Source organism: Anolis sagrei, chromosome 2 (genome assembly GCF_037176765.1).
Source record: "Anolis sagrei isolate rAnoSag1 chromosome 2, rAnoSag1.mat, whole genome shotgun sequence".
NCBI classification, from domain to species: Eukaryota; Metazoa; Chordata; class Lepidosauria; order Squamata; family Dactyloidae; genus Anolis; species Anolis sagrei.
Genome location: NC_090022.1, coordinates 125,310,736 through 125,330,251, shown reverse-complemented (window position 1 = coordinate 125,330,251; position 19,516 = coordinate 125,310,736). Strand labels below are relative to the sequence as shown.

At 39.1% G+C, this 19,516-nt stretch overlaps 1 protein-coding gene across 4 annotated transcripts in view; it reads right to left on the bottom strand.

The window, feature by feature from the left end:
* Nucleotides 1–13,330, bottom strand: part of STX8 (syntaxin 8) — an 82,416-nt gene extending 69,086 nt beyond the window's left edge. For all 4 annotated transcript variants that reach the window (XR_010909227.1, XM_060764491.2, XM_060764492.2 and 1 more), the window contains exons 1-4: nt 13,151–13,330; nt 6,690–6,789; nt 3,820–3,914; nt 777–887 (exon numbers count right to left, since the gene is read on the bottom strand). Coding sequence is in view for 3 of the 4 variants with exons in the window: in XM_060764491.2 (XP_060620474.2) it covers nt 777–887; nt 3,820–3,914; nt 6,690–6,789; nt 13,151–13,167 (323 nt within the window). In the remaining variant the exon portion in view is untranslated. The remainder of the gene's footprint in view (nt 1–776; nt 888–3,819; nt 3,915–6,689; nt 6,790–13,150) is intronic.
* Nucleotides 13,331–19,516: the final 6,186 nt, after the last annotated feature.

The window sequence follows — 19,516 nt, the reverse complement described above, 5'->3', positions numbered from 1 at the left end:
GTTAGACTGACTGCCAATTAGCTGAGGGTGACTGGATTATTAAGGCCCAGAACAACTCAGTCACTAGACTCCTCAGCTGTAACTATTTCATAACTACGCTATATACTCATGTATAACTCTAGAATTTTTAGTCAAAGGATGAACCCAAAAACCCTGGATTGACTTATTTACAAGTCAGTGTGAGAATTGTAGCTTTCGTTTATCTGAGTAGGGTGGCAAAAGGCAAGAGCTAAGACTTTCCCAGGAGAACCTAAAAGCAGCACCTACCCTCTATTCCAGGCATGGGCAAGCTTTGGCTCTACAGGTATTTTGGACCAACTCCCACAATTAATAACCTACCGGCTGTTAGGAATTGTAGGAGTTGAAGTTCAAAACAACTGGAAGGCTGAAGCTTGCCCATGCCTGCTCTATTCTCTCTTCCGTGGTACCATTTCTGGCTTTTTTTAATGCATGGGTGAGAAATGGTGAGGGGACAGCTGGCCCCCTGAGGCTGCTTTGGTGCTTTCCCCTCTCCATGGAAGGACCTGCAATTTATCCACAGGTGATGTCAAATCCCAAAACCTTCCCCAACTTATACATTAGTGTATATGGTAACTAAGTTGCTTGGAAAAGGCATAAATGGCTACAATGAGGAACATCAGTACTCATTCATGAATAAATGCGTACAAATTACAGATAGTCTATACACGAATGGGGCCAGAGTTCATATTCTTTAGAGATGTATTTCAGATAAAAGCCACTTTCCCATGAACTATTTTTATGAGACAGTATCATACCTTATAACATCTGGCTCTGTGCCTTCATTTTTGAAAGATGCCTGAAGTTGCCTGTGACGTGTGTGAAGCTCATCCACTAAATTTTGCCGTCTGTCCCCTTCAAGTTGTGTTCTGCAGGAACTGGGTTAAGGCTTGTTGTTAGAAATAAATGAGTAAAATGGCTACTCTTGATGCTTTATGCATTAAAAACTAATATATGATGAGTGGAAACAATGCAAGGGCTTCTCTCCATCCCTCCCTGAACAGCCGCCCTCCAAGTTACATGAGTGTCTGGTGCTCCATTATGAATTTTAAATAAACAAACAACAATAAACTCTAACCAATGAACACTTGTTGTGAAAAAATTGATTTCAAACATGATTCCAAACTGACTGCTGACAAAAAGTGTAACACATCCCATTAAGTAAATGTAAACAGAGAGAAAACCTTAAAATCGACTAAAACCTGCACCATTTAGCACAACCTTTTAAACATTAAAGTAATTTCATTATAAATTTAAAAATCTAAAATAACAAGTGCAATTAAGTGATATTAATTGAAATGTCCCCTTTTAATACTATGGTTTATTTGAAAATAGTTTAATCATTCAGTTCTTGTGGGTTTTTTCGGGCTATATGGCCATGTTCTAGAGGCATTTCTCCTGACGTTTCGCCTGCATCTATGGCAAGCATCCTCAGAGGTGAGGTCTGCTGGAAACTGGGAAAAAGGGGTTTATATATCTGTGGAATGACCAGGGTGAGACAAAGGGCTTTTGTAAGTTGGGCTAGGTGTGAATCTTTCAACTGATCACCTTGATTAGCATACAATGGGCTGACTGTGCCTGGAGCAAACTCTTCTTGAAAGGTGATTAAATGTCCCTGCCTGTATTTCTCTCTGCTGTTTTTGCTGTTGCAATTTTAGAATTTTTTAATACTGGTAGCCAGATTTTGTTCATTTTCATGGTTTCTTCCTTTCTGTTGAAATTGTCCACATGTTTGTGGATTTCAATGGCTTCTCTGTGTAGTCTGACATGGTGGTTGTGAGAGTGGTCCAGCATTTTTGTGTTCTCAAATAAAATGCTGTGTCCAGGTTGGTTCATCAGGTGCTCTGTTATGGCTGATTTCTCTGGTTGGAGTAGTCTGCAGTGCCTTTCATGTTCCTGGATTCTTGTTTGGGCGCTGCGTTTGGTGGTCCCTATGTAGACTTGTCCACAGCTGCATGGTATACGGTAGACTCCTGCAGAGGTGAGAGGATCCCTCTTGTCCTTTGCTGAATGTAGCATTTGTTGGATTTTCTTGGTGGGTTTGTAGATTGTTTGTATGTTGTGTTTCCTCATCAGCTTCCCTATGCGGTCAGTGGTTCCCTTGATGTATGGCAGGAACACTTTTTCTCTGGGTGGATCTTCATCTTGACTCTCGTGGCTTGTTCTTGGTCTTGCAGCTCTTCTGATGTCTGAGGTGGAATATCCATTGGCCTGTAGAGCCCAGTTGAGGTGGTTCAGTTCATCTTGGAGGAGATGGGGTTCACAGATTCTTTTTGCACGGTCTGCCAAGGCTTTAATGGTGCTTCTTTTTTTACTTGGGTGATGGTTGGAGTTTTTATGTAGATATCTATCTGTGTGTGTGGGTTTTCTGTAAACGGTGTGACCCAATTGTTGATCTGGTTTACGGATGACTAGGACATCTAGAAAAGGCAGTATTCCTTCCTTTTCTTTTACCATAGTGAACTGGATGTTTGGGTGGATGCTGTTAAGATGTTCCAGGAACCTGTTGAGCTCTTCTTCTCCATGGCTCCAAATGGTGAAAGTGTCACCCACATATCTGAACCATATAGTGGGCTTTTTGGTTGCTGTTTCAAGAGCTTGTTTTTCAAAGTGTTCCATGTAGAAGTTAGCTATGACTGGGCTGAGAGGGCTCCCCATAGCTACTCCATCTTTCTGTTCGTAGAATTCATTGTCCCACTGAAAATAGCTGGTGGTGAGGCAATGGTGAAACAGCGCCGTGATGTCTTCTGGGAACCTCTGGTTGATGAGTGCCATGGTGTCTGCAACTGGGACCATGGTAAATAGAGACACCACATCGAAGCTGATCAGTTTGTCATTTGTATTTAGCTTGAGATTGCTGATTTTTTCAATGAAGTGGGCTGAGTCCTTGATGTAGTGTGTTGTGAGCCCAATGATGTAGTGTGTTGTGAGCCCAAGTTTAATCATTAATTATATTTTTACTTGGAAAGTTACATGCAAAAACCTGTATGTAGCCAAAAAGGTTTAGTCTACAGGCAGCCCACAAGTTGCAAACATCTGACTTACAAATGACTCACAGTTAAGAACAGGAGTGAGACAACAGGAAGTGAGAAATCTATTCCTCAGAAGGGAAACTCACGCCTTAAAGAGTTGGCATGGGGAAAAGGTATCCTCACTGAAGCATTCTCACCAATCCTTATTTCCCCAAGCAATTTATTTTCAAAATCCAATTATCACAGGGACAGGAAGTGAGGTGCAATTTTCTGAGCAGGGGCACAGACAGCAAAAGGGTTAACCCTTCCCTATGCTATATATCTATCTGTCTGTCTGTCTGCCTGCCTGCTGGAGTTACACTTAAAATGTATCTGTTCCGACTTACAAACAACTTCAAGTTAAGAACAAACCTACAGATCCTATCACGCCAACTGCCAGGTTGTGCAGGTCTGTTTTAAGACTAATGTATTTTAAAAACAAACAGTGATGGAAAAGGTGATAATGTCTCTTCAGAGTCACATATGTGATTTCTTATAATATAATCACAAGTACACAGTTCCAAAGAAAATACCCCAAAAGATGGTTATTTGTGTGAAACAGACTCCCAGTTGAGTCCATAGCAGAGCCCTTCCAAGCACAGAACACACACCCAAAGTAAAGAAAAGAAAAGAAAAGAAAAAAGATTGGTATGTGTGGGTTCTGCCAAAAATGCTGCAAGAAACAATGGAATTGACATATTACAATGCACAATTGCTTTGCAACACACAATTAAGTACCCACTCACAACTCACTGGCATTCCTGATTGTCACCACTATTTTCATGGATACATCTGACGTGTTGATACAGAACGAAACAGTTGGTCTTTCAATTGATCTGTCTTTTCTTTGAGATTTTGCAAGAGTGACCTGATAGCAACATTGAGCTGTAGGGACAAGGAAGAAATAAATAAATTAAACAAACAGCCTAGCAGATGATATTAGATGATAATAGCCAATCAGTAAAACTGTAGTCATCCTGACAGAATAAAGAACTTTATGTAATCCATTATATCTACAAGATTACCAGTTTTGGAGCTACACAAATAAACTGACTCATGCTCCTATGTTGTTACAAGCCTGCTCATTTCCAACTGAAATATGACTGTGGCCTTTCATGATTTTGCAAAAAAAAAAAAAAAAAAAAAAAAAGGCCTAAGTTTAAAAAGAAGCCATGTGAACCCCATGCATTTGGAAAGACAACTTAGCTAAGATACATTTTGCCACTTAGGCTCATGTGAAAAGTATCTCCATTCTTATCCAAGAGTGCTACCTCCCCTATATCCCCACCACTGGGAATACAAGAGGTTGAAGATGATCTTAGTCAGGGTGCATAGCCCATCAAGGAGAACCAACAAAGAGGGGGGCATAAAAAGAAGGGGTTGCTTCTCATCTGCAGGATTCTGTGCATTATGAGAAATCTGGAACTAAATAATTCAAGAAATATTTCCTTGTGGGCCAGAGTTTCACATATAGCATAGTAGGTCCCTCGCTGCGATCTGTTGAGAGTCAAAGAGCAGCAGTGTGTGCAAAGGTGGCATAAACTGACAGTTAAGCCAGTTAGCATTCAGTAAACCCTAGAACCTTATGTCACTATAATCTAAGATAATGAAGCAGTGCTATCCACTCACAAGACCTTTCCCAGGCTACAGTTGTGGTAAATGAGCACCTCCCATGGCCACCCAATGTCTTGTAGCATAATGATATAAACATTAGACCTGAATTATGTACCTACTGGATTTTAAAGCCTAATAAGAGTGCATGACAAATTAATAAGTACTCCACATGAAATTTGGAATTTAAGACTCTTTGAATTTAATAAGATTTACTTCCCATTACACATTCTTTAAAATACCAAATATATGAAAGAGGCTAAGAAACCCGAGAGCATAATACAGGGTTAGTCAAAATGCATAGGCCAATAAGCCATTCAATTGAATGGCTTATTGGCCTATGCATTTTGACTAACCCTGTATACTGGTAGATGTTTCTGTAGAACATGACCTATTTTATCTAGAATAGCTCCACAAATATCTAACAATGCTCTTGTATAGTTTTACTTCATAACAAAAATAAAATATTCTTGAAATATTTATCTCTCTCCATATTTGTGTTTTCACACCGATATAAAAAATAGCAAAGAGAAGAAAAAGAAGTAGAGAAAAGATTGAATTGCCCAAACTTTTGAGAGGGGAAATATCTTTTTTCCTTAATTGTGTCTTTATCTCTATTTCTTCACCTCTGCAAAACCTGGATCACTCATTTTCTCAATGAAGGTTTTTACAATGTGCAACTGCACAACAATCCCAACATCCCATTAAACAAGAAACTGTTGATATTGTTCCTATTTGACAGGAAACGTAATTGAAATATTGAATGTTTTTCAATACCAGTCCATAACACCAGTTGTTATGGCAATAAATATTACCATTGCTAGAAGTCTGCTTACACTGCAGTAAAATACTATCCTCTTAATTGCTATCTGAACAAGTGCCTCCAACACTAAAAGCAAAGAAACCTGGAAAGTTTCCTTCATACAACTGTTTGTTAATTGTGTTTTGTAATGTCAGCCACAATTCTTAAACTAGAGGAAAAGCACCAAGAAGCAATAGTGGGTCCTGATATAAGACAGTTAATATCCACCCTATTTACAACATCAAACTTTTAAAACATTGAAAAGGCTGCAGCTAACAAAATAGGAAAGAATGCCTCAGAATCAATGTATTCTGGGAAGCTATCACTTGAAAACAGATTGCAAGAGAAGCAACCATTTTAGAACAAAATAAAAATTGACAGACACAAAACTCAGTTTCCCTGTTTCAGGGTTAATAACATAAAAATAAGAAGCTCTGACACGTGTTACTCTATTTGTTCTTATGGTGCTCTTGCTAATTTGAGCCTCTGCCAGAGGACAACCAAAAGCTAACTTGATTGAAGAGTAACAATGTGTGCAAAACAATCTCTCCCTGATGCTTTTTTTTTTTTAAATGGGGTTATGCCAAAGCTCTACAATGGACATGATAGTCCTACATTTAGAATTCTGTCATTGTCAAACAGTTTGTGGTTGAAATACAAACGGATATTAAGAAAATCCATATTGCACCCTTATATTTTGGTAGAAACAATTCCTTCCATATTTATTCAATTTCATCAACAAAACTCAAAGCAGGTAGCAATAGCAGACAATAGCAAAACACTGAAGAAAAAAATCTAGGACAAACAGAAAAAAACCCCACCCATTAATCAATCTCTTAAAGCTCAATCTCTTCAAGCACTTATGCTCTTGAATACTTAGTGAGCAACTAAGGCACTCTTCCCAGCCTGAAATGTACAAAATGTATTGGACTGTATCTGCCATCATCCCAGGCTAGCAGGGCTAACAGGCACCAAGTTGAGAAGAGATCCTCCACAGTTCTAAGGAAGCCATGAAGAATACCTGTCAAGTGATTTGGATCTTGGTGGAATTTAAGTTTATAATGTAAAGCAGTGTTTCTCAGACTCTGTTCTTCCAAGTGTTTTGGACTTCAGCTCCCACAATTCCTAACAGCTGGTAAGCGGACTGGGATTTCTGGAAGTTGAAGTCCAAAACACCTGGAAGAGCAGAGTTTGAGAAACACAGATGTAAATTAAAACAGGAGACTTGCTTCTGGGATGTGCCATACCTTAGTTGTACTCTCACCATTCCTCTGGAATCTGTTGCGTTCTTGAATTTTTTCAGCAACTTCTTGGGCGGTATGGCAAGTAGAATCATACATCGAAAGCCTTAAAAAAGATATTGATATAATTATTGCATATGTTTTTGTCTTTATTGTTCATTGAGTGAATTTAAGAAATCTCACCTTTTAATATTGTCCACCAACTCCCTAAAGATGATTTGTTCAAAGACAAAGAGAACACACATACATACAAGACTACTTTTCCATATACAAATCATAGCTGGAAAGATTAAAATTCTCATTAATGGCCCCAAAGTTGTTGTTGTCATTATTTATATCCCTCTTCTTCTCTTGCAAAGGATACTTAAGGTGGTTAACTAAGTTTAGCAAGTTACAAAATGTGAATTGCTTCTATCCTCCTGTTGATGATGAAGGCTAGACTGGCTCTCAGTTGGCTGCATTACATTAGCGGCAAAGACAATTGTATTCATTTAGGCTTTCTGCATCTTAGACTGGGTACAGTTGAAGGCAATTGTTTCTGTTTATATGTGTGTTATCTTTAATTGTATTCATTTTTATTTGAATTTACTGTTGGTATACACCTTAATTGCCATTTTTTTTCAAAAGGTAGGATAAAAATTAAATAGACAAATTTGCCTGTAAAACCAACTCCCCAAATATCCATGCAGCACAAATCTAGATAGTTATGGCCTCTCTTTTTAAACTCATTGGTACAGATTTACTTCACAGTCTTTCATTTTGACAAACAAAATCTGTTAGCATGACACTTATTTGCCACTAAATAATTAAATCATGTAGACCAGGAATATTTAAAGTACAATAAGCACAATTTATAAATCTGTTACTTAGTTTTATATTTATTGTTGAACATGCAAGTGTAATACATATGTTACACACCTTTATATGTCCAAACATATATAATTTACCAACGGAATATAAGTTATATAATATTAAAAATATTCCCAATCTGCTTTTCCAATATAAATACTCAATCTGCCAAATACACATGGCTATAAAAATATAAATAGGTACACTTTTAATTCTTGATTTAATTTTAATTCATTATTTAATTCTTAAATAATGAAATGAACAATTTCATTCCACACTTACTGTGAAGTGGTTTTATTACGCAGTTATTAAAATGAAGCTATTCAGATTTTTCCCCCCTGGAAAAATAAATCTGTACTTTCAAAAAATAAAAGCCCAACTCTTGCTTCTAAGGTTACTGACAAGAATGTTCAAGTTCTCCGCCATGGAGATTTGATATTTAGCAGGCACAGCAATACTAAGAGGAACACATAGAATTTTTTGCAGCAGCTGAGACCTTATGTATGATTGTGAAGCTGATTCATTTGAAATGCACTGCTGGAGGGAAGTTCTACAGATCCAATAGACTGACCCAAAAGAATGGGACTGAAAGGAAACTAAACCTGAATTTTCACTAGACTCTAAAACAGGGGTCCTCAGACTAAGGCCCGAGGGCCAGATACAGCCCTCCAGTGTCATTTATCTGGCCCTCGCTCAGGGTCAAGCTAAGTCTGAAATGACTTGAAAGCACACAACAACAACAACAATCCTATCTCATCAGCCAAAAGCAGGCCCACATTTCCCACTGAAATACTAATACTTTTATATTTGTTTATATTGTTCTCCATTTTAATTATTTTATTGTTTTTAAGTGGGGCTTTTTGCACTACAAATAAGACATGTGCAGCGTGCATAGGAATTCATTCATGTTTTTTCAAATTATAATCCGGCACACCAACAGTTTGAGGGACTTGACCTGGCCCTCTGTTTAAAAAGTTCGTGGACCCCTGCTCTAAAATGACATAACTGAGATTATCATACTTTGCATAGAGTCAGTGTGGTATAGTAGTTTGGGTACAGGGCTAGGTAGAGCTTTGGAGGCCAGAGTTCAAATCTCTGAGCGAGCATGGGAATCCTCTGAATGATGTTGAGGAAGTCACACTCTCTCAGCCCATTCTGCACTGCCCAAATTATCTGCTTTAAATGGAATTATTTGGCATTGTAGATCCAGCCTCAATTCCAGAGGTAAGCAATGGTAAGCCTCTTCTGAAAAAATCTTGCCAACAGAACCCCATTATAGACTGGAAACACTTAAAGAAAGCACAAAGGATGTGCTCTGCACATGAGAGGAGAAAGCACATTAGAAAATATAACAAAATTTGATAAAGTTGAAAGGCTGTAGAAAAAGAAACCAAGATTACAGATGTATTGGTATGAAGCAAACCACAGGTCTGAGGAAAGCTATTAATAACAAGGTGTCTTGGAGATGTTTCATTCTAGCATCACCATACACTGTAATCCACTTGGCGTTACATAACAGCAACAAGTAGTATTTTGTTCTTATTGGTTATTGTGAATTTTAGTCTGCTCTATGCTTATTTCTGTACATTACTCTTAAAACTGTAAGTTACACTGAATAGTAGGTGATACATATCCTCACAAAATCCCTTTATATGCCCACCATATAAAACTTGCAATTAAGTTATTACATCAATTATATGTAAAGGCCTCCACAGGGTGTAGAAGTATATTAAGTAATTAAGATTATTCCTTTGCCCAGAGTTAAATGGGAATGTCAGAGGCCTGATCTACACTGACCATTTAATGCCGTTTCCAACCACTGACCATATAACACAGTTTGAAACCAGTGTAAGAAAGTGGTTTTGCTGTGTACAGGAAATCCTAGAACTGGTTTGCAGCCTGGTTAGTGATTACACAAACCAGAGAGCACTGATGCTCATTAAGGGATTTCTTCCATGCACTTTTATGGAAGTTTGTCTGGCCACCGCAGTTTGAGGCTAGCTTTGAATGGCATTAAATGGTCAATGTTGATAGGACTAAGAGATCCAATCTCTTGCAGTAAAAATGTTTGCGGAGCTCTCTAGATCAGGGGTCCTCAAACTTTTTAAACAGAGGGCCAGGTCACAGTCCCTCAAACTGTTGGAGGGCCGGATTATAATTTGAAAAAATCATGAATGAATTCCTATGAACATGCACATATCTTATTTGTAATGCAAAAAAAAACCCACTTAAAAACAATACAATAATTAAAATGAAGAACAATTTTAACAAATATAAACTTATTAGTATTTCAATGGGAAGTGTGGGCCTGCTTTGGCTGATGAGATAGGATTGTTGTTGTTGCTGAGTGTTTTCAAGTCATTTCAGACTTAGATTGAGCCTGAGCGAAGGCCGGGTAAATGACCTTGGAGGGCCGTATCCGGGCCCCAGGCCTTAGTTTGAGGGCCCCTGCTCTAGATCTTCCAGTATGATTCTGTGGTATGCTTTTGGCTGAAATATAGTCGAATGATAGGGTTCCCTATTATCCACAATTTCAGGTATCCACAGGTATGCCTGTATGTCTTGGAACATATCTCAAATCAATATGGGGATTGTACAATATGTGTTTAAAATTTATTACTTTAATATGTATATACACTTTGGCAACTGTTATTATCCTCTTCATAGGTGATAGCATGTTTTTAATCTATTATTATTGTATTTTAATCTGTTGTCACTTGCCTTGATCACTAGGACAGGTGAGTAAGAAATTATGATGATAATTGGTGGTGATGGTGAAGAGAGACAAAACTGGTCCCAAACAGCCAGCTTAACTTGTTGCAGAGTACAGCAAGGTTACTAACCTTATCAAAGAATTTTCAGTGGAAAAACTTTCCATGCAGGAAAAAGGTGCATGTGCTAAAATTATCTCCACTGTAGACAAGTCACACTCTCTCAACCTCTGAGGAAGGCAACAGCAAACCTGAACCAATCTTGCCAAAAAAAACCCTATGTGATGGGTTCTCCTTAGGGCTGCCATAGGTCAGAAATGACTTAAAGACACACAAGTGAGAGCTACCAATGGAGAAGAGGAATGTCCTTTGTTGGCATCAAATCATCCAACTTGATTTTATCCCCACCCAAAGTGGAAAGATCTAATCTACACACACACACATATACCCAATGGCTCATCACAGCTCAAGTATAGAAAATTTGTGGGAGAGACCACTGTTTAAATGTAATACACCTTCCAACTATTTTTAATTTATTGTTTTAATTACTGAGTCTAACTGGCTTTAGGATCAAGCCTTTGGAGAAGGGCAACAGAATATGTTCAATGATTATTTGAATGGCCCTGGATTACATTGATGGATGGCGTAGTTTTAATAATGGATATGTTTTTAACTGTTTAATTTGTATTAATTTTAATTTTACATTAAAGGTTTATTTTAATAGTATGTTGTTTTCAAGGCATTGATAGCTGTCTACGTGTAAAGCCACCTTGATTCCCCTTTGGGTTTGAGAAGGGCAGGATATAAATATGAAAAATAAATAAATATTTTAGTTATGTTTGATTAATTTATTGCCCTGCTTTATTATTATTTGATATTTGATGTTTAAGATGTTATCACCTTTGTGAGATTGTTTATTGTTTTCCTGCACTTTATGGCATTGAATATTTGCTGCTATATGTTGTATAGCAGCAAATTTATCCAATTTATGCTTGCTCCATCTATAGTGTTGCCCCTATGATGCACTTTTCCCCATACTAAACTGAAAGCCTACCCCACTGTTTATTCTTTTGGGGTTCCCCTCAATTACATATTCTCTTTCCTACCTCATCCAGGGTTTTATCATTTTACCCCATCTATTTGGCCTGCCCATTCGGTTCGATTTTATATTGTGTTAATTTGTTTTATTTATTTTGCTCCTGTACGTATTTTATTTTGATGTATTTTTTGTTGTCTGCATTCTGTATTTTATTTTGTTGTATTGTAACTTTGGGCTTGGCTTCATGTTAGCTGCCCCGAGTCCCCTTTGGGGAGATGGTGGCGGGGTATAATTAATGTTTATTATTATTATTATTATTACTACTACTACTACTACTACTATTATTATACCGCTCTGCGTCCCCTTGGGGAGATGGGAAGAGAAATAACATCTTATTATAACTATGGAGCCCCCGGTGATGTAGTGGGTTAAAGCGCTGAGCTTGTTGACCAAAAGGTCACAGGTTTGTTTCCAGGGAGCGGTGTAAGCTTCCGCTGTCAGCTCTAGCTTCTGCCAACCTAGCAGTTCGAAAACATGCAAATGTGAGTAGATCAATAGGTGGGAAGGTAACGGCGCTCCATGCAGTCATGCTGGCCACATGACCTTGGAGGTGTCTATGGACAACGCCGGCTCTTCGGTTTAGAAATGGAGATAAGCACCAACCCCAGAGTCGGACATGCCTGGACTTAATGTCAGGGTAAAACCGTTACCTTGTATTATAACTATTCATATCTGGCAAGAAAATTGAGTATTGTGGTTTGTATAAGATGCTGGTCCTGGCCTTTAAAACTTTATATGGCCAGGGTCCATTGTATCTTAGAGACCATCTCTCCTTCTACCATCATTGGAGGTCGCCACGACCATCCCAACGCGATTTGCTCTATATGCCGGGTCCTAGGGAAGTGCACTTGGAAAGCACCAGACGCAGGGCCTTCTCTATTTCTGCCCCTGCCTTATAGAATTCCTTGCCTCCCTATTTGAGAGCCATGCGTGACTCAGGGCATTTTATCCTAGCACTTAAGACCTGGCTTTTTACTCGAGCATTTGACCCATGTTGATTTTAATATTTGTGTGTATGTGTTTTATCCTGTATAATTTCTGCTATGTAAATCGCATGGAGCATCTCGGATGGAGGGCGATTAATAAGTAATTAAAGATGATGATGATGATGAAAAGCCTGAATGAGACCTATGCTATTCCACTTTTTCACCTACTTGAAAAATGACCCTGACTGCATCTAAACTGCAAGATCAATGAAGTTCGACACCACTTTAACTGCCACAGATTAATGTTAAGAGTCCGTGGGAGTGAGATTGAGATATGAGATTGCTGATAGTCCTCTTTGGCAGAGAAGGCTACAACGCCCAGCATCCCACGGCATTGACCCATGGCATTGGCCCAAGTGGTGTCGAACTGCACTGGTTCTACAGTGTAAATCAGGCATGGGCAAACTTGTGTCCTCCAGGTGTTTTGGACTTCAACACCCACAATTCCTAACAGCCTCTGTCCCTTTCCTTTTCCCCTTCAGGCGCTTAAGGGGCCTGAGGCTGTTAGGAATTGTGGGAGTTGAAGTCCTAAACCCCTGGAGGGGCCAAGGTTGCTCATGCCTGGTGTAAATGCGCCCTCAGTTTCTCTCTCCAGCCCGCCCCGCGGCCTTGCATGGGTGCGAAGAGTGTCAGGTGCAGGAGGGCAGGCAAAGCAGTTTCCCAAGTGGGCCGAGCTCAGCAAGGAAGCCCGTCCTTGACGTGACTGGAGGAGGGCTGCTGGTGCCCGGCACAAACGGAGGCCTAAGCCGGCTTGGCTTCTCCCTGCTTAGGGCGGAAGGGTCAGGCTCCGCCGCCAGCTCCCTCCTTCCCTCCCTCACTCACCAGGGGTCCGGAGCCATGGCCGCGCCCTACAACCGCCTCAGGCTTTGAAAAGTCTCTCCAGCTCTATGCCGGCAACAGTGCCCACTGAGGTCACCTGACTACGACGAGCCGAAAGGCTCACAATACTAACGTAAAGGAGGGCGGAAGTGCATCCACTGACAGGGAAAAGCAAAACAAAGACCGAGGAATGGAAAAGGAGGAGGAGCGCATGCGCGAACGGCCTGCCCATCAAGTGGCTGCGGCAGGGGATTGGCGGAGAGGAAAGCCACGCTGTCCAATTATAGCTGCCTTTGGCCCTCCAGGTGTTTTGGACTTCAACTCCCACAATTCCTAACAGCCAAAACACCTGGAGGGCCCATGCTTCCACTCCAGCCTTTCATTTTTAACCTTCCATGCTTAGTCCACTAGAGGGCGGTACAGGTTGAGTATCTGAAATGCTTGTGATTTTTTTTCCCACCCAGATTTTGGAATAGCTGTATTTGTATACAATGGGATATTGTTGTCCAGCAATTTAGAATGGCTGTGGATAGTGACATCCAAGCCGCTGTGGGTTTAACCTGGTGAGAAAAAAAGAAACCAATATTCCAGAATAAATCTTCTCAAGTGGAAGCAGAAGCCACCGAGGTATTTATTTTTGTTCCAGCAGGAAAAGGATGACAGCTGCAGTAATCTGCTGAAGAAATCACCATGGTTCTGATACAGAAAACTAGACCAGGGTCCTCAAACTAAGGCCCGGGGGCCAGATACGGCCCTCCAAGGTCATTTACCCGGCCCTTCCTCAGGGTCAACCTAAGTCTGAAACAACAACAACAATCCTATCCCATCAACCAAAAATAGGCTCACACTTCCCATTGAAATACTAATATATTTATATTTGTTAAAATTGTTCTTCATTTTAATTATTGTATTGTTTTTAAGTGTTTTTTGCACTACAAATAAGATATGTGCAGTGTGCATAGGAATTCATTCATTTTTTTTCAAATTATAATCCGGCCCTCCAACAGTTTGAGGTATTGTGACCTGGCCCACTGTTTAAAAAGTTTGAGAACCCCTGAACTAGACAATATATACAGGGTTTTTTTCCATTCAAATTTCCCGCCCCCCTGAGCTGGCTTCGCTGTGATTGGCTGTGACATCAGCAAGCTGGGAGGAGTGGCCGGGGACTGGTGCAGCTCGTCCAATGGGAGCCCAAGCCCCACTTCGGCTGCTCAGCCAATAGTGTGCAAGGAGACACGGCCACAGTAAAAAAAAGGATGGATCCCTGGGATTGTGGGGAAACATACACAGAGGATCAGTGGGTCTGTGAGGGCCCAGCCTAAGATAAAACAGCACAGTTGGGACCAGGATTTTGGGGAGAGATAGGATATTATGGGCTGGTAGTTATGGGAGTGGGAGTGGAAGAGGATGAAAAAGGCAAAAAGGAAACAAAACAGGGCTTGAGATATGAAAAGTCCAGTATCATCAAAGGTGAGTCAAAGATTATACAGAAAGCAAGAATAGGCAGGAAAGATGGGATTTCAGAAATAAAGGGCATGGTTATAAAATATTATTTACTTAGCATTCCCTTTTGTTTGTAGTTCATTGACTAGTATGGGGGACAACTAGCACAGTTGTTAACTCATGTTTTAAGGTGTTTGCTTAGGTTTCATGAAATCTAGACTAAATGTACCCACTATCTAACATGGGAAAGGTCCTTGTGGTTGTTAGTCTTCTGCAGATTGGCCAAAACTGAACTCTTATTATATCATTCCAGCCTGGTGTCCTTGGCAAAACTGTGAATTCCCTAATTATGAACTATCTTTTATTGGAGGGGTGGGGGGACCTGGGGCTAAAAATGTTATTTATAATGATGTCATGTTGTCACATTTGCCAAAAAGTAAGAGATTAATGAAAGTAAAAATAAACCTATGATAAATATTTAACTGATCATTCCTTCCATTGTTTGCAACCCAAACACCTGATTATGCAAGGGTCAAATGTGTGGTTTATACTATCCTCAAAGACGAAGCACTTGGGGGATAGTCGAAACATTACATTGGGCTGGGAGAGAGAGGGAGGATAATAAAACTGTGTTTTCGAGGGTTATTTTTACAGAATATTATAATCACATTTTTGCTAGATACACATTAAAGTGTAATGATCCTTCTAGTATGCCTATTCACCAGACAGCAGTGAAAATAGAAATAATAGCAATACGTAATAATTATATAGCACTTTATTTAAATGCTTGAACTGTTCAAAATCCATTAGTAATATTGGTAAACTTATATCTCTCTTGGATCACACTATTTGATGTTAGTTCTCTCAGTGAAATAATGTCCAAGTGCCGTTTTTATCTCTCTTCTCCAGCTAAAGAAAGTTTATGTACATTATGCTATTACAACAGTTTCATCCCACTCTAATGGTCCTGACTTCATTTTAAAGTGTTATCTACTTTCCAAACATTTCATGTTGATGACACAATTTAAAGACACGTGCCATTTCACAACACAGCAATTCAGTTTTAATAGCAAACTGGAAGTTAAACTAACCCCTTATAAGAGATTTGGGATTTCATCACACGATGGAAATTGAGTGTCCTAGAACACTTCTGCCCCAGTTGACCCATGGAGCCCATGCCACCCATCACACATCGTAGCCTCACTTTCAGAGGGGCTTCATGGCTCAATTGGAACAATAAGGCTACCGCTTCCAAGTGTGATAGGGAAGCATCAGCTGGTTGAGAGGCGGGGCATGGGGTGCTGGGAATGACTGCTACCCACTGATTTGGCACAGAGGCTGGTGAACCCTGGACCTCATCAATGTGAAAAGGTCCAAAGACACATAGATAAATTGTAAAAATGAAATATGCACAACATATTTCATGAAAGCTTTCTCTCTTTCTCTCTCTCTCTCTCTCTCACACACACACACACACACATAAATACTCATTTCACATAGACTCAGATTTCTCATTATGTTCATGGGACATGCCTACACACTGCAGTCGACACACACATGTCTTGCAACACAGAGTTTGGAAAGCTCTCATCTGCTGGTTCTTTAGAGAGGCACTCAGAAATTCTCTGTTGCACTGAGTGCTTCCATTTGAACAGTACATAAAATACTGTAGCAAACTAGAGATTTCTATCAGAATAACAACAACAACCACAATTTTATTTATATCTCCCCAAAGGGGCTCAGGGTGGTTTCCAATAAAAAAAATGGCAAACATTCAATGCTAGAATACATGAACAAAGAGAATTAAACAACAACGCCCCCCAGATTAAAATAAAAATTATAACAGGTAAACAAAAATTAAGTAATAACATAACCGATCGACCACTGCAGAGTATTCTAAGTACCCTTCCAAAGAGTAAATTTTAGGATTACTTAAAATGGAATAACAGTTAAAGTAGTATCTAACTGTTGCAACAATATAGTGTGGGCATATTCTTGCATGTGAAGACTAAACTCTTGACAAATAAAGATGTTAAAGATCATGCAGAGCAAGACGAGTGATGATACAAGTGTCACAGCTCTACATTTTGTCTCAGATGTTAATAGTCCGGAGGAAGCAGTTACAGCATCAGAAGATTTTTTTTATTACTTTCCCTTTTTCAAAATTTGGGATTAATGTTTTAGCAACACATTTTATAACAACCTCAGGTAAGATTTGGATTTCAGGATTCACGTCAATTGGTTTTCACCGACAGCAAAAATATTTTTTCAGAGGGGATAGGTATATTAATTCTGTTGTGTGAAAAACAATCCAAGGTGTCTGATAACATATGAAGACTGTAACAGATATATTATGGCATATGCTTTTATGGGCAGATGATTTATTATGACATCAACAAAGACAACACCACATGGTTTTTAATTCAGGGCCTTTCTACCCAGCCATATAACCCAGAATATCAAGTCAGATACTCCACAATATCTACTTTGAACTTGCTTATCTGAGTCCACACTGCCATGCAGTATAATGCAGTTTAATGTGGATTTTATGCAACTGTGTGGTAGGGGCCTCAGTTTGCAGCAGCCTAGGAACATGAAGGGGAAGGGTATAACATGTATCATGATTATGAAATTTAAGTTGATTAATTATAAATTATACTGAATTAAATTTACACAGAAGTTTCCAAGTTGTCTAGACTATTGGAAGACACCCAGGCTCCTTCCACGCAGCTGTATAAAATCCACATTGAACTGGATTATATGGCAGCGTGGACTCAGATAATCCAGTTCAAAGCATATATTGTGGATTACCTGCCTTGATATTCTGGGTTATATGGCTGGGTGAAAAGGCCCTCACTGAGAAAGTACAGGTTGAGCTCTCTTTAAACAGAAAACCCAAAATGCTAAAAAAGAAAAAATCTGAAATGCGTGGCTGAGACAGTGACACGTTTGCTTTTTTAAACGTTCCATGTACACGCATTTTGATTTTAAACATATAAATAATATATATGATATACTATAAAATATAATAATATATGATACTATATAATATTAAATATAAATTAAATACAATATAAAATATTTAATACAGAAATGAATTTTGCCTTCAGACATGGGTCCCATCTCCAAGATATTGTAGTCTTGGCTTCTAGGGCAAGTTCAAGCTTAATTTTCTCAAAAATCCATTTCTCTTTTTGGGAAACCACAGTATCCATAGAACACACACACACACACATTTTGACTAATTTATAATGAGGTTTTGTGGGAAAGATTTGTTTATAAGGGGGTTGCCTTTGCCTTTCTCTGAAGCTGAGAGTGTATTACTTGCCAAAAATCACCCAGTGGGTTTCCATGGCTGAGCAGAGATTTGAAACCTGAAATCCAGAATTGTAGTCCAACACAGAAAGTACAACACCACTACATTGCCCTGGGCTATATAGAGGAAGGGAAAATAAATTTACAAATAATGATAATGCAGGTGGGGACATAAAATCCCTTAAAAGGCTTTATTTTTTCTTGACTGGTGCTAGTATACATTATTAGGTGAAGATGAATTAATTGTGACCATGAAAAATGCACTGGATTACAATCGGTCAATAGCTCACAATCCCACGATGTTTCCATTACTTAGCTTGGTGTGATGGGTTTGTTTCATTTCTGTGTCGGCGTACTAGCAGTAAAGTGGCACCAGAGTGTGGTATTCCCCATCTCTTCTCCTAGCTACTCTAAGCAGTCAATATTCAATTTATGTTGTATTTTAAAGTTGCATTAGTAAGCGGGGTATTTATCAAAGCTGGAATCATGACATGGCTCAAAATGAAAACACTATGGAAGAGTGGAAGTGCAGAAAGGAAAGGTTATGCAGAAGTATGAAAACAGAACTATGATTACACATTTGAAAAGAGTCACAATGTCAAAGGTGCTCAATTTGCTAGGTATATCCTATCAATAATAGCTGGCCACAGTGGAATGGCAGGTTCATGTGATAAAGCCAAGTTCTCCTTGGCTTACTTATTGACATAGTAAGCCAAGGAGAAAAGCCAAAAAGATTCTTTCTGCACTAAGGGTCTAATTTCAGTACGATACAGTCGCTACACAGCAGATGAATCTGGTGTGTTTTGGCAGGTCCTAAACAAGTGAACAATATTCACCTAGCACAGACAGATGACAATTATCCAGGGTCTCCAAATACCCTTTGTATCTAAAACACTTTCACCTATATTTAGCAAGCTGGTTTCATCTTGCTCATATCAGATAAGTCGTGTGATGAACTATTTAAGTACATTCATTCTCCACAACAGACAATCAAGATGTTAATCTTCATTAATAGTTTGTTTTGGCTTCTCTCTGGTGCTTAAAAGCAATAGGTCAACAGTTTACGAGCAGCAGTGTTTACAGAAGAGAACTATATCGCCAATGACATCTTCCTGTCCCTTTTCCCTCCTTACTGCATTCCCATCGCATTGTTCATTGCCTGTACAACAGTGTGACTCAAAAAGTCATGTTTTGGCTGTTCATAACAATGTTGGTGGTGGTGCCGAATAAGTAATTTAAAATAAACCCTTTATCGTTGTTGCTGTTATAAACATCATCATTTTTGTAGCACTTTAGGTTGTACAAAATATTTTACACCGAAGGTCAGACTACACTCAGTCAATTTTATGTTGTGAATTTTAATGTGGATTTTATTAGAGGATTTTAACTTGCATTTTAACTGTGTATCTTATATGTCTTTTAATAAGAGTTTTATCTCTAGTTTTAATGATGGTGTATCCTGCCTCAAGCCTCAGGGAAAGGCAGGTAATAAATTCTTCATCATCCTCATCATCCTCATCCTCATCATCATCCAATATGTTAAATATGTTCTTGTATTCATTGTGATTGCTATAGGTGTCCCAGAGGAGCAAATACATCTTATTTCATGGT